This window comes from Nycticebus coucang, chromosome 19 (assembly GCF_027406575.1).
Source record: "Nycticebus coucang isolate mNycCou1 chromosome 19, mNycCou1.pri, whole genome shotgun sequence".
In the NCBI taxonomy this organism is placed as follows: domain Eukaryota; kingdom Metazoa; phylum Chordata; class Mammalia; order Primates; family Lorisidae; genus Nycticebus; species Nycticebus coucang.
The window spans coordinates 45,749,039-45,764,385 of record NC_069798.1 but is presented as its reverse complement, the minus strand read 5'-3'; the positions used below and the strand labels follow the sequence as shown (position 1 = coordinate 45,764,385).

The following is a 15,347-nucleotide window of genomic DNA, read 5'->3' as shown; positions in this document are numbered from 1 at the left end:
GTAAACATAGTCTAAGTATCCCTTCATCTGCCACTGGCATATTACTGAACCATAGCACCAAATGGAACTAACAAAAGTAAGCAAAATATCAACCCTACCCACAAATGGAACTAAAAATGTTTTCTAAGAAGATAATTTGACCTCTTAAAGCTTATAGTATTCGCCCTTCAGAATATCCTTGGAAAAAAACCTATTAAAGGAATGAGTATTTAAATCTACCTTTTCTTAAAATGATGAGATTTTTCTACTTAAAGCTTTCTGAAGCTGAGCCCAAGGTGATTTTGGCTGAGTGTGTGACCTTTTCCTGTGACTATAACCAATGGTAATTAGAAATGATCACACTGCAGTTACTCAAACAGGGCATTTCTCCCAGATGACATGTGAATACCACCTTAGGGAGAGAGAGCTCTTTCTCAAACTTTTAAACAACTCTTTAGCCAGTGAAGTGATACCACCATGAAACAAGGACTAAAAAGGCAGGAGGGGACGTGATCAGAGAAGTCGGGAAAAGGGAGCCAAATGGAAGTTTGTGGAAGACACAGGCCCTTTGTGTAAGAAGCTGCTCTCTTTGGAATACTCTTGGGATTTTATTCAGAGGTCCTTATAGTGCTTCAAGGTAGAGACCCAAAGATTTACAAAAAGTGTCTGAAAGGAGTTATGACAAAGAATAAATGCACTTTGGCCTTGTGTCTAAGTAGAGAACAGAGGCCAAAGGTCCCCAAAGGGATGCCAACTCAGACTGAAGGTTGTTCTAAAAGGGAAATGCAACGGGTGGTTATAGACACAGGCCACAGAGAAGCAGAGACTCACCTACACGGACATACTAAGGAGGCAGGGGTGGCACTGATTGAAAGGGTACAGTTAGGATACACACAGGGAAGAGCTTGATGACAGAAGAGAGGCCACTGAGATAGCAGCTCCTCAATCCACTGTGGATTTTTATGGAGGGTTTGATTGTTTACACAAAAGTAGAAGTTTAGAAAGTTTTATTGGTTTTGAATATCTGAGCTACATTAGAAGGATAACTGTAACTGCTTATAACTTGGTAATAGCACTGTTTGAGAACAAGAAGAAATTCAGATCAAAGAAGTACATGCCACAACCTTAGATTGCAGGTTTAGTGAATTAAGGACAAAAGAAAAATGTAATGGGGGTTAAGGGTCAGATATTCTCTGAAAATATGTACAGTCAGGTTCCGAGTCATAATAAATTTCAGTATCTGGCAATTATATTAAAATTTTATCAGCTATTTGTTTCTATCTGCACAGTACTTAGAGGAAATGATGAACCCCCCTACACATGAACTCCTCCTATGTATGATAAGTCCAAGTTCTTGTTAAAGCAAACTGCTCCGTGGGCACTATGGGCAGTAAACACTGACCTTTAAAAGTGTGAATTTGAGGGAGCTGTTAAATTCACCCAAGATGTCTGAAATAACTACCTTATGAATTTCGATTAAATATATACTTTTTTTATTGTATATACTTTTTGCTGTTGAATAATACAGGTAATATTTAATAATTCCCTTTCCCCATACAAGTGCAATTTTGCTACATTGGCATATTGCATTGTGGTGAAGTCAGGGCTTTCAGTACACACATCACTGAAGCAACCCTTTCTTTATTGTCCCACTTTTATATCGTCCCTTAATCCTTTAAAACTTCTTCAAACCCTTTTAGATACTAGAGCCTACTGATTAAACTAATGTAGAGAAATAAAGGATCTTAAATAATGTTAAAATGATTTTTCCAGTGCGTCCTGCCATTTTCTATTTTATGTACATTTTCATATACTGTGTAGTAGGTTTGTAATAATAGAGTGGGATGAATGTGAGCTATGAATGATCCCAAAGAGATCCTTCTGCTCGCTCACACCAGAGTCGTCATCGGATATCTTGAATAGTGAGCTTGTTGCCCATTCTTCCCTAAATATCTGTATCTCTACAGATAGAAACAAATAGCTGGCAAAAAAAATTTTTTTAATATAATTGCTAGATACTGAAATTTATTATTGAGAAAGACTAAGAATCTGACTGGATATATTTTCAGAGAATATTTGTCCCTTAATCCCTATTACATTTTCTTATTGTCCTTATTTCACTAACCCTGCAGTCTAGAACTTGACATGTAATTTTGATCTGAATTTTCTTCTCATTCCCAAATAAACGTATCTATTATTTCAACTACCTTTCAAACTGTTTAAGTTACTTTAAAATTTTGGCTCGTCTTACAAGATGCCAAACACATGGGCATGTTGTTATTGACACCTAGAAACTTAACCAGTGCTTTCCATTCATTATCTAGGTAAGTGAAGACAATGTGGACAGTTTTATTATAATGTGTCTCACTGTGAATCACTTTGACTTTATCCTGCTCCGAGTTTGTTGAGCTGCTGCTTGGATGTATATATACATGTCTTTCATTAGATTTGGGAATTTTCAGGCATTATTTCTTCGAGCTTCTATTTGCTGCTGCTTCTATTTGCTGCTGCTTTCTATTTGGTACTCCTGTGATGCTTATGTTAGTACTTGATGATGGCCCATTGGTTCCCTCAGGCTCTGTTCATTTTTACTCATTCTTTTTATTTTCTTCTCCTCAGACTAGATCATTTCTATAGCTTTTTCTTCTGCCTGATCAAGTCTAGTGTTGAACTTCTTTAGTGAACTTTTCATTTCAGTTATTATACTTTCTAAAAATGTCTGTCTTCAAATACAGGGGAAGGGGCAAGATTTTCTTTAAATCTTCCAATTGATGCCACTAGGGGAAGCTACTGCATCCCAAGATGTGCCTAAACCAAGGCAGGCATCTGTGTTGGGACCCACCAGATCAATCAAAGTGCACAACCCCAAATTTTTGGAGGACAAGGTCCCACTGCCTGCCTTGGCATTAGCCAACTGTTCCAGGAATATGGGCTGCTGTCCCCATAGCTGCAAGGGTGCTAAAGAAAGTGGGATGGTACCTGGTTTACTCATGCTGCTCTCTTAGCAAAGATCACCACCTTGTCTCTTCAAGTGTCCAATCAGGCTTGATAGTTGTGACATCACTCTTTCCAGCTCAGTGGTTACTTCAGTGGAGAGACCAACTCCTAGAGCTTCCTACTCGGCCATTTTATGTGATGTTACTCTTCCTATTCTATTCTACAGATAAGGAAACTTAAGGTACAGAAAGATTCAGGAGTAGAGTAGTACAAGCTGTCAACCTCTAGAACCAATGTTCTTCAGTGCCTTGCCACAATGATTTGTACCTGAGAGGTATTTTTATATAGTAGAATCTCTGTAAGTTGACCACCCCAAGGGACTGTAACATTGACTACAGTTGACTGTACCACAGTCAACATAAGGAACAAGGCCTGCTGTACTGAAACATAGATGTGGTAAATGTCCTATCTGTGAGTTGGTCAATATAGGGAGGTGATCAACTATAGAGGGTCTACTGTATTCTCTTTCACATAGAAAATTTTTGTGAAGAGTGTTAGAATTGGAAGATTGCTTATAGTCATCTATTCTCTGATAAGCTCAAACAAGGGCTTCTTTACCCACTAAATACCTCAGGGATAGGGGAGACCATATTCTCATGGTCCTAAATTCTTGACTAATTATCTTAGACATCTTTCTATGACATGCCAATTTTAGGTGTACTTGACTTGGTCTTATTCTTTCCCCCAGGCACAACTGCAAGAGCGGAGTGACCCTCAGCAACTACTGTTAGACTCGAAGCACATGTTTCCTGTTTTGTTTCCATTTAATCCATCTTCTCTGACCATGGATTCAATCCACATCCCAGCCTGTCTGAATCTGGAGTTCCTCCACGAGGTCTGAAGATACACGTCTGATGTTAGCTCAGTACACCCAATGGCAGCAGGAAGGAAGCATATGCAATAAAGTGAATTTAAGCACCAGTTAAATCTGGGAAAGGTGGATCAAATCAGATCAAGAGCCTATGGAGAGTACTAAACTATACAGAAGACACATCTCTCAATATTTTTTATACCTACTGCTCAGAATAAAAACTTGAAATATGGAAGTTAAAGTTTAATTTCAGTCTAACAAATACACATTATAATTTGTAGCCACCAGCAGTCTCCATGGCCATATAAGAGGTGCCAAGTCTCTAAAATGGAAGATGTGTAGTTTTGATCTTTGGATATAAGTGGAGAATGTCCAAATTAAAATAAAAAATGCATAAGTCATACAAATTGCCTTCAAAGGACTTTTAACAAATAATGGGACTAATAACCATGATAATGGCATACCTAGTATACTGACATTCCCCAGATTAACAAACCTGTGGAAGCATTTGTGGGGCCTTCTGAGAAGTTTCCCAAAAGTTTTCATGGCTGGTGATACAAAGACAATGGTATAATTGACCGAACATCTTGAGTATTGGTTTCTGAAGCAAAATTAGAAGTCCCCGTCACTAATATGCACCAACTTTGTGTCATCTTAGATTTATGGAAGAGTTATAACAAAATGCTGTCCCTCAAAGGTGAGCAAAATACAAGAAATACTTGTTTCTGATGCTAATCCCTAGGCTTACTGAGTCCAGCAAAACTTCCACAAACATCTATATAATCTAAATATTGGAAGAGGGTAACACCTCTTATTATACTTCCCGATATAAAAACTAAATGCCATCAAACCTTCACCAAGAGGATCACATTAAATATACTCTTCCAGACAACCAGGATAGTAAAGGAAAACTACAGTTCAATCAGATCAGTTGAAAAATCTTTTAAAAGAATCTATTCAATGATTATTACACAAAGCTTTGTGGGGTTAAGAGAATATAATAGCTTAGGTCAGCTTTCCTGTTACAAGTTATTTCCAACATTTTCCAAATTTACCACACAAAAAGATGACAGTAAATATCTAAGCTATGAAATAAAGATTTTTTAAAAATATTCGGTAGTGATGTAGAGATTGTTGCTTTCTTTTTTTTTTTTTTTGAGACAGTCTCACTTTGTCATCCTCTGTCGAGTGCTGTAGCATCATAGCTCACAGCAACCTCAAACTCTTGGGCTCAAGTGAGTCTCTTGCCTCAGCCTCCCAAGTAGCTGGGGACTACAGACACTTGTCTCCTTTTTAGAGACAGGGTCTCGGCTCTTGCTTAGGGCAATCCACCTGCCTCGGCCTCCCATAGTGCTAGGATTACAGGCATGAGCCACCGTGCCCAGCCAATTTTTTTGTTTTGGGGGCTCTTCAAAAGCATTCAGTTAGAAAATATTATATATTCTTTCCACCCATTTCATATTTTCCATATTTCTTGATAACTGTTCCCATGATAGGAACAGTTGGCAGTTGCAAATCATAGAACAGCCTCTATTACACTGAAAAAGATGATTTCTCCACGAATTGGAAGAACACTCCACCGTCACCTTCTCTTACTCAACCATCCAATTTAAAAGGCCCTTAGGAAAGCAACTTCAAGCCTTCAACCCAGGGGTGTCTAACCTTTTTTTTTCCTCTGATGCACCCTGGAAGAGTAAGTTTTGGGTCGTATGTTACATATATAAATGCCAAAAAAACAGATAGCAAAAAAAGGTCCATGCATGCTTTTCATAACCACCAGACAAATAAGCAAAAAAGTCCTCACAAAATTAGGCTGGGCTGCAGGTTGGACTCTTCTAAGCAGTCATCTCCTGTGCCCTTAAAGCTCAGCTTCCTCAATCATTGTCTTCCCCTGCGGGCGGGAACAAAGCATAACACCTGCGCTAAGGCTGCCAACAGTCCTGTCCAAATCTGTTGCCGTGGGCGTTATTCTCCACTATAGTAAACATCCTGGCTTCTCTCAGGTCCCTGCACAGACCTGTGCCTTTCCCTCCTGTTACAGAATCACTGTCATCCACAGGGCCCACCCTTTGACCTGCACACTGACTTTGAAAGGCCAGTCTAACATAATTGGGGTAGTGGCAACCTCTTCTCTTTGAGGTTGTTTATGAAGTACGATTTGCTTTTTGATGCACTTTAGTTTAAAACTGAGTCTGTCATGTAATGACTGTCCTTACTCTTTACCCAAAAATACCATTTCAGAGTGTAAGGAGTTTTGAGACAGTGATTTGACAAACACAATGGCTTCCTGTCCTTATTTTTTCTTTTACTTTTCTTTTTTGGAGACAGTCTAGCTCTGTTGCCTTGAGTAGAGTGCAGTGGTGTTATCACAGCTTACTGCAACCTCAAACTCCTGGGCTCAAGTGATCTTCCTGCCTCACCCACCTAGGAGCTAGGACTACAGCTGGGCACCAAGATGGCTGGCTAATTCTATTTTTAGTCGAGACAGAGTCTCACTCTTGCTTAGTTTTACTGTCCTTATACCAACGTTCTCTGCATCTCTTTGGGTCACTACTCTGATGTCACTGGTTAATCACTAGGTGCCAAGGACTCATGAAATAAAACCGTTAACAAGTAAAATAAATGGGGTGGGACCTTATGAACAGTCCTCTACTTAGCCTAAGAAATGAGACTGAGTTATCTTCCAAAGGATAAGGAGTAGGGTATTTCCTGAAACTGTACTTAATTTATAGATGACTAACAAAATATATAATTGGTTACTTTATGTTTAGATCTGTCCTATTTAACATAATCCTTGGAGGCTAGAAGCAGCATTTTAGGGAAACTTTCCTAATCTTTTGTTAACATTTTTATTCTCTGCATTTTTTAAAGTCTGTTCAATTCACTTTCCAACATCATCAATAATGACTTCATTTAAATAAAACTTTAACCTAAAAGTTTGAACTCTGCATTAGATTACTTTATTTTTTAATATTTAAAATTTAGTTGACTCTCTTCTTATGTGCCTTCAGCAGTTACTAAGACAACTGACTTATCAGTTGTTTCTCTGAAATCTGTGGGAAAAATTTTAGTGTTCAATGTAAGATGGAGTTTTGATTTGTCCTTTAAACCATTGGATGCATTTTAAAAATCATTTAAAAATCAAATAGTGACAGACCAAGCAGCCAAAGTACTTGGGTGCTGTGTACTTCCAGTAATGTGTGTGTACACACGCACTGTTGGGGAAGCTGGCAAGCACATTGCCCACGTGCTGCTCCCCATGCCATGGTAGCTGTGGTTATAGTACCTGAAGGCTCACCTAGGAAGCAGAATAGATCCAAAGGTAGACATTTTCTTCCACTTTCCATGGTGCATGTCAGTGGGAGTTTGCTTCTCTCATTTTCCTAGTACTAAATTTTAAGGCTCTTGTACAAACAAACTAAGAGGCTGGAAATTTTTGAGAAAGATTAATCATAATATCAATTCATCAAATACTAAAGCCTTAATGCATTAAGATCATAGTGACAAATTAGACTCCATTTCTTTCCCCTAAAGTAAGTTGTTTTTATACACTTGACCCTACTAAGGGCAGGAAGGGTATCCTAAATTGAAGCATTTGTATGAGGCCTATGTGACTAAATTGATTACTAAAATGGGACAGCATGGAGCAGAACACTATAGTTTTTCTTCACAAAATATTTATCAATTTCTGATTAGTTTTCTGCCTGAGCCAAATAACCACAATTCGCTTTCTGTACACATTAGTGCCATAATTAGAATTAGGAGGTATAGAAAATTAGAGGTTAATGCCAATGATAATAAAACATAGGACTGGTATTTTTCCTTTTTTAGAGACAGAGTCTCTATCGCCCTCAGTAGAGTGCCATTGCGTCACAGCTCACAGCAACCTCCAATTCCTGGGCTGAGGCAATTCTCTTGCCTCAGCCTCCCAAGTGCTGGGACTGCAGGCGCCCACTACAACGCCCAGTTATTTTGTTGTTGTTGTTGTTGTTGTTGTTGCAGTTTAGCCAGGGCCGGGTTTAAACCCACCACCCTCTGTATATGGGGCCAGCACCCTACTCACTGAGCCACAGGCACTGCCATAGGACTGGTATTTTTTATTATAAAGGTCATAAAGATTGTTTTTCCTTAAAATTTTTCTAATAAAGGGGATTGATCAGAAATGAAATAATGTTCCTTTCTAAAGTAGCTCTGTATCACAATAATTCAAATTTGGGCATAACATTTTGCTACCAACTGATAATTAGATGAAGGAATGCCTCTCTGAAAGTTCATATCATATTCTTGGGTAAAGCTAACCTTATAGAAGAAATATTATCGATGAAAATATTTTTCCATTTTAAACAAATCTGTAAAGTACACCTTTGTTTATAGAAAAATGCTTGTAATAGTCACTATGGATAAAAATTTGTGGAAATAAATACTTGTGAAAAAAGTGCTGTGCCAAATCTAAATGGAATAAAACTCTGCAGCTGCACATCGGCTGGAAAGTTAATTTTTAATGCTTTCTTGAGAAACTCTGTCCTGGAGCCTCATGATCATTTAAACCAGAGGTCAGCAAACTAGGGTCCAAAAGTTGGAGATGGAGAAAAACTTCCCCTGTAAGACAACAAGGCTCACTGAGCAATAACTTGAGGGCTACGTGCATACAGAATCTGAGGCAGTTTTAGTAGAGGAGAGAAGACTAGTAGACCAATGAAACAAAAAAGCCCAGGGAGGGGCAGTGCCTATGGCTCAAAGGAGTAGGGCGCCGGCCCCATATATCAGAAGTGGTGGGTTCAAATCCAACCCCAGCCAAAAACTGTAAAAAAAAAAAGAGCCCAGGGAGAAAGCCAAACATATGTGTAACATAGCCTATGGTAGAGATGGCATTAAAAACCAATGGGGAAAATATTTGCAAGATCTGCATGAAGGAAATTATAAAATGAGTCAAAAACATTAATGACAACATAAAAATTATGTACACAGATAAAGACTCCCTACCACAAAAAGGTAATTTTCCTTAAGTAGATCTATAGACTAGAAATCAAAGTCTCAACACTGTTTTTATTTGAAAACTGACAAACTCATTCTAAAATATATGTGGACAAGCAAAGGCTCATAGATAAATTTCTTTACCAGGAGGTATAAAGACTTATAAAACTTGACTAATTAAAATGTGTGGGATTGGCACAGAGACAGAAAAATGACCAGTGGAATTAGAGTTCAGAAATCTACAGTGGAAACACTGGTTGCGTAACTAGAAGCACACATCAAAATCACCTGGAAATCTTCTAACATAACCTGCCCCACCCAAATTTATAGAACAAGATACCTCTACAGATGTGCCCTCAAACACCAATCATTAGGAACTACTACTGAAATATTACATTTAGTCTTAATGTCATCAATAGGTTCTGGGAAACTCCAACTTTAATTGAAGTGATGTAGACTGAAACCAACTTTACACAGGCAAATTGATAAGAATTTAGTTCCTACAGCATATTTCTGGTCACAATCACCCAACTTATAAAGACCAAAACACTTCCAGTATTAAACTTTGAAATAAATGTGAGCTATGCCTTTAAGAAAGATTAATAAAATGAATCATTTACCCCCTTACTCCAATTCAGGGTTGTGGGTGACCAGAACCTGTCCCTGAAGTTCAGGGTGGGAACCCACCAGGGACAGGCTGCCACCCCACCACAGGGCACACTAAAACACACACCCCACACACTCTGAGACCACACAGACATGCCAGCTTACCCGGTGCACAGCTTTGGCATGTGGAAGGAAACTGTAGGACCTAGAGGAAACCTACACAGACACAGGGAAGTACCAAAATCCACAAAGACAGTGGCCCTGAGTGGGAAGTGATTTCTTTTCCCCTCAGCTTTATAATGAAACAACATTGAATGAAATAACATTATTTGAGGACCTGCTGCATACTGTTCAGTGGAAAGTTGCCTCATGAACCCAACTCCAATCTAAAGTTAGATTCAGCCTTTTTCTGAGTGGCTGATCAAAAAAAATGTCCTCACTTCAGGAAAGCCTTCACCTCATACTCAGAGAGGTCTAGGCCTACCTTCAAAGCCTCAATAGGAAAATATGTCTAAAAAGAGCCAGGTTTCATATAAGACACACTTACCTAGCAAGACTTCAGAAAGAGAAAAGCAGCCTGATGTCAGGACTGGCCTGACACACAGCCAGGCCCAGGGGGTGTCAGAAGCTGGCCTGGTGCTTCCTGATAGGCCATCTTGTTCTTTTGGACATGAACAATCTTACAAAATGCAATATCAGATGTCATTCTGTCACTGTGATGAAGAGATGAAACAAGACTGCTTCATAATTTTGTCTAAGCAGAGAAAAAACAAAATTACTATGTGAACCACACAATACCTATTCCCTCTCTCGGGTAATAGGAGGACTATGGCTTCGTCAGTTGCAGCTTTAGCCTAGATCTAATCTTCCCTCTTTTAAGATGATAGTAAGATATCCAATCTACGACTTGTACCTGCTTCCTGACAGCACCCAAAACAGTACTCTTGCTTATTTGGAACCTCCCCCAAATCACCTAACCAAAGCCCAAATCCTAACACCCTCTTACTGAAATGTCCCACAGTTCCTTGAGGTGTACTCATGGTGTGGATTCTCCCTCTTGCAAGAAACATTTAAACCCAGCTTGTTTAACTACAGGTGAGTTTCTGGAGCTGTTTGAAGTGTTTGTCTCCTTCCACCAGCACAGTATTTTGCAGCATAAACTTAGACCCAAGGAGGTTTTACTTAAGGTTATATACTGCTAACTGAAATTCTAAAATTTACTAAGAATATAGACACTGTAAATAACTTTCAAACAAGTATAAAAAAAACATACATTTTTCACCTAAGTTTGTGACCCTGAGGATACTGGGAACACATCAAGACCTAGGGTAAACTTAAAACAAGGGAGTTTGGCAAATCAATGTCTGTATTCCTTTCTGTTCACATTCCACGTTGTTCACCTGATTTGGCAACTTGAATCTTCTGAAGAGTAAGTATTTGATGAAAGGACAAAAATCACACCCAAGCTAATAAATATTAGCCCTTTAATTAACAAAAGTTGAGTCTTTTACCAAAGCTGTTAGATTAACAGCACACATCTTTCCACGCTACTCAAGAACAGTCAATTCACTTGCCTCACTCAGATTCATATACTCATTTAAAAAAGCTGTTCTAACCCCCCATCAATCTTGAGTGTTATATTATTAGAAGGTACAGGGAAACTGTAAGAACAGGAAAATTACCCAGAAAATACAGGAGATGGGGTTGAGGCTGGATATTTCTGAAAACCTGATAAAATGTTAACACCAAACTTTACAGATTTACAATAGTAGATTCACTGATTTCCAGTCTTATTTTAACACAACTCCTTTCTTCTTCAAAAGTACAGAAAGAAATGATAATATGACATCTCTAAAAATATTGAAAGCTAAATGTGTAAGAGTACAAGCATAACTTTACATTTCATTAGATGTTTCACATCTAGACCAAAAAAGGATTTTTGACATTTTTAAAGAGTTCAGGTGAGGTTATTGTGGGACATCCTTCAATTTAGTCTTAACAGTTCCTTAAAATGAGGTTCAGCTGAGATTTTCAGACCCTATCTTACAGAAGTGAGGTTGTGTTTTCAGTGTAATGAGAGGGTGCATGATATCAATTTGACCCATTATCAGTATTAAGCTTGATTATTTGGTTATTGTAAAGGTCTCTTTTCAGCTTCTTGATACTTTGAGACTATATATTCTCACGTAAATTTGTATGTTTTAATACATGTAAAACTTTCAATGGTTTTAGGATCTACTCATTTGCGACATTCATGACATTTCCAATTAAAGAAAACAATACATCTTGAAAGACTTGCTGATGGTGCTTTGCAGGGTATTGAATGGGAAACTCTGATATTTCTCTTAAATATGTGGATGGCAAATTGAATATAAGAGTTTGTGCAAGACTGCATGCGTTTGTGAACCTCTTCAACTTAAGATTTGTACGTTTGACTCCATGGAAAATTCGCCTTAAAAAGAATTGTAAATAAATATTCAACGCGGGCCAACGTGTTCACGGGGTACAGCGTACTAAGATACGCATTTTAAAAACATAGTTTCGGGGAGGTGATAAAATATGGAAAAATGTGCAAAATTTTCTGTATGTTTGAATGTTTTCATATAAAAAAAACTGCGAGAAGGCCACCAAAAAGATTGAAAAACGGGATTTTGAGGGGGGCAGGCATTCGCTGACGACTCAGAAAACATCTAGGCCACCCACACCCATCTCCACGCACTCCAACTAAGCCCAAGGCATCCTAGCCGCCTTCCTACTGATCTCCCCTCCCCAAGCCCCACCTCCTGCTCGTCCAGCCTCAGTCCGTTCTCAGAACACACTCCATCACCTGGTTCCCAGAACTCAGAATGCGCAGTGGTCTTGTCATCATCGGCCGGGGCTCACAGGAGCACACGCCTCCCTAAACCTCCCTCCCCGCTAGCCACACCCGCTACCCCTCGCGCCTTACCCCGGCTCCGGGTCCCGGGCCCCCCTTCGCCTGCCACGTTTTCATAATCATCTCAGGCTCCGGGCAAGCAGCAACGGAACCTGATCATATAAGGAAAATATTGCGGGCTCATTCGAGGGCTGTAGCAGGGACCCGAGAGCGCTCTAACCTACCACGCTCGCTACACCCCTGCAGACACCAACCTCCCCGGCCAGGGGCCCAAACCCTCTCCCGAGCCCGGCGGAACAAGCGGAACCTCCGCCCAGCAGTCTGCGCAGCCGCCAGCCCCAGCCAATCCGCCGCGCTCCCGTCGTGCTCCCCAAGAACTTCTGGCTCCGCCCCCAGCCGGGACTGTCTGCGGCTCTGCCTCTAGCCTAGCGGGTTTTAGGTGGTCGGTGTGCAGGCGGGGTTGAAGGAGAACATTCATTACTTGTGTGTGGGAGGAGGGCAGGGGTAGGATGGATGAGGGCTGTCAAGTCAAATTCTTTCGAATTCGAAACAGGGAAAGTCTAAAAACTGTGATGTGAAGAGAAAGTCCTCTGGCAAGGCACGTGTTCATCTCCCCCCGGGAGTCTCCCTGGCAGACTTGGCACCTCTGATAGCTACAGGATGGGGCGAAGGGAGCGGCAGGCCAGGGAGAGTGAACAACGCTTAGGCTGGCTGGTGGGGGCGGGGAGCCCGCAGGAAGTAGGTGAAGGAGCAGAGACGCCCTCTGGGTTCACCGCCCTCCCCGAGCAGGAACAGGGGCGTGGCCTGGGGCTCCGCCCACACCCCTAAAGGCGGAATGAAGGCGGGCCGCGCCGGGTGCTTAGTGTACTGCGACGGGAATCCTGCGCTGCTAGGCACCTGGGCACCGAGCCGCCGCTATGGCCCTACTCCGAGGTGAGCGCGGCCGGCTCCTCTCTGCCCTTCAGGATTATGTCCTCCCCGGGCCGGGCCTTCGCTTCCAGGCTCGGCGGAGAGTCGGGGGCGTGGGGTGACTTCAGTCTTAATCGGTTCTAGAGGGTTTTGATAAAGACCGAACCCGAAAGGAAGGTTTGGGTTAAGGACAAAACCCTTGCTTGTAAGGCGCTAGCGACTGCGATTTCGGTGCACCTCCCTGTTGAGAGCAAGATTTGCCTGCTCTGACCTTGGAGGTGGTTCCCCATCTTGCTCTTCAAGCCCAGCTACTGCGCTTTAGGAAAAATGGGCGATGCCGTAAGCTCGAGGCTTGGGGAGCGGCGGGGCCGCTGAGCTCTGGGCGGGAGGTGAGCAGGGCGTGCGGGGAGGAATTGAAGATGCCCTCCAAGGGTCGCCAGCGAATTTCCGCCCGAGTGGCTTGACCTCCAAAAATGATAGAGGGAGGTTCTGTTTGAAGACTTGCCGTACTCCCTTTTCTCTTCTATGCTTTAACTTGAGGCACTGCAGGAAACGTGTAAGTCATTCAGTACTTAAGTTCTAGAGTTGACCTTGTTTAAAACAAATATGCAAACTCCCTTTTCATAGCAAATGGTCAGTCAATGGAATCTTAGTTTACAGATTCATGTGTCTGTTGAAGAACATTAAGGTAGAACACAAATGAAGACCCTGAAACAGGAAAAAGCTTGGGATCTAAGAACCAAGCATTTTGGTGCTCCAGGGCCCTGAGGGGTTTAATTCTAAATTCAGTGGAAAGCCGTACAAGGATTTAAAGCCGGGAATGACAGGATCTGATTTCGTCAGTCCGTTTTTGCTCAGGCAGTGGAGCTGTCTGTTTAACAATGAGGAGACCTTTTAAGGGATTCATTTTTTAAGGGATTTATTGTAGAAGTCCAGGCAACAGCAAATGACAGCTTTAATTCCTTTGGGAGCCATGAAGTTGGGGGAAAAGGGAGAGGATTTTGAGATACATTTGGAGGTGAGTTTGATAAAATGTGGTGTAATAGGTTGGATGTGGGGAATGAGAAGGAAAGGGCAAGAATGACTAAAGGTTTCTGGTTTGAGGAACTATGTTTATGATGATACCACTTACGGAGTGAGGAAAACTGGGAGAGGAATAGATGTGGAAAGGAAGATTGAGGATTCAGTTTTAGGAAAAGAACTTTTGATGCCTGGGAAGCACCCAAGTGGAGATGTCAGCTAGGCACTGGAGGGGGATCTGGAAGTCAGAAAAGCCAAATTGGCTTGTGAAAAATGGGTGTTCAGGAACAAAATGGAGCACGTATGCAGTTTCCTGCGAAGCCCATTCCAACTGTGAACTTGGATTTTGAATTGTTTTTTTAGAGGAGACATCAGAAAACCCACTGAATTTTAAAAAGCTGCATTGTGATGAGCTCTATTTCTAAAAAGGGAATATTTTTATTGCTCTCATTTTAATATTTTTATCAGTGGGTCTTACCTTTTTCTTATAGTATGGACCCCTTTAAAATTTGATGAAAGCTGGGGCGGTGCCTGTGGCTCAAAGGGGTAGGGTGCCGGCCCTATATGCCAGAGGTGGCGGGTTCAAACCCTGCCCCAGCCAAAAACTGCAAAATAAATAAATAAATAGAAAATAAACAAATTGAAACATGAAACAAAAAAATAAATAAATAAAATTTGATGAAAGCTGTAAACCTAGCAAGGAAAAAAAACCCTACATCAACACCTGTTTTAAGAAAGTATAAAAAGTATAAATTTGTTATACACTTTACTATAGTGTTAGAATCAGTGATCATACTTTTTCCCATTTCTCTATTTTACAGGTAAGGACACTAAGTCCAGAGAGGTAAAGTGGCTTGATCTTCAGTTAGTGATGTTATAGGCTGGTTAGAGTCATTAAAGGTATGCACTTCTCTTAAGTAGCATCCCTAGTGTTTACCAGATTGGGGGTAAGAAAGAGCATGTGACTACTGCAAGGGAAAGGACACATTGGAATTAACTTTAGCAAAGATTATCATTAACTTACTGAATTTCAAGTCAGCAAGAAGCAATCCCTCGGGTTTTTACTAGCCCCCACCCCAGTGTTTGGCAGGAGGTTTCTGCTCCTCATTAGAGTTGTTGGGAGCATTCATATATCCATTCAAGGCAAGTAGGCCCACTAAAATACCTTAATCCTGA

The 15,347-nt window shown here is 40.9% G+C and overlaps 2 protein-coding genes and 2 non-coding genes across 5 annotated transcripts in view; 2 read left to right on the top strand and 2 right to left on the bottom strand.

The window, feature by feature from the left end:
• MYO5B (myosin VB) overlaps positions 1 to 4,022 on the top strand; it is a 341,703-nt gene extending 337,681 nt beyond the window's left edge. For both annotated transcript variants that reach the window (XM_053571966.1, XM_053571965.1), the window contains exon 39: positions 3,665 to 4,022. In XM_053571966.1, coding sequence (XP_053427941.1) covers positions 3,665 to 3,817 — 153 coding nt within the window. In that variant the 3' untranslated portion in view covers positions 3,818 to 4,022. The remainder of the gene's footprint in view (positions 1 to 3,664) is intronic.
• Positions 4,023 to 12,159: 8,137 nt separating this feature from the next.
• On the bottom strand, positions 12,160 to 12,242 carry LOC128572196 (small Cajal body-specific RNA 18). Its single transcript, XR_008376104.1, has one exon. It is a non-coding gene; the product is annotated as a small Cajal body-specific RNA 18 (non-coding RNA).
• A 77-nt stretch (positions 12,243 to 12,319) lies between these two features.
• LOC128572209 (small Cajal body-specific RNA 17) lies at positions 12,320 to 12,453 on the bottom strand. Its single transcript, XR_008376116.1, has one exon. It is a non-coding gene; the product is annotated as a small Cajal body-specific RNA 17 (non-coding RNA).
• A 568-nt stretch (positions 12,454 to 13,021) lies between these two features.
• Positions 13,022 to 15,347, top strand: part of ACAA2 (acetyl-CoA acyltransferase 2) — a 70,112-nt gene continuing 67,786 nt past the window's right edge. Inside the window, exon 1 of the mRNA XM_053571968.1 lies at positions 13,022 to 13,175. Within this exon, the coding sequence (XP_053427943.1) occupies positions 13,160 to 13,175 (16 nt within the window). The 5' untranslated portion in view covers positions 13,022 to 13,159. The remainder of the gene's footprint in view (positions 13,176 to 15,347) is intronic.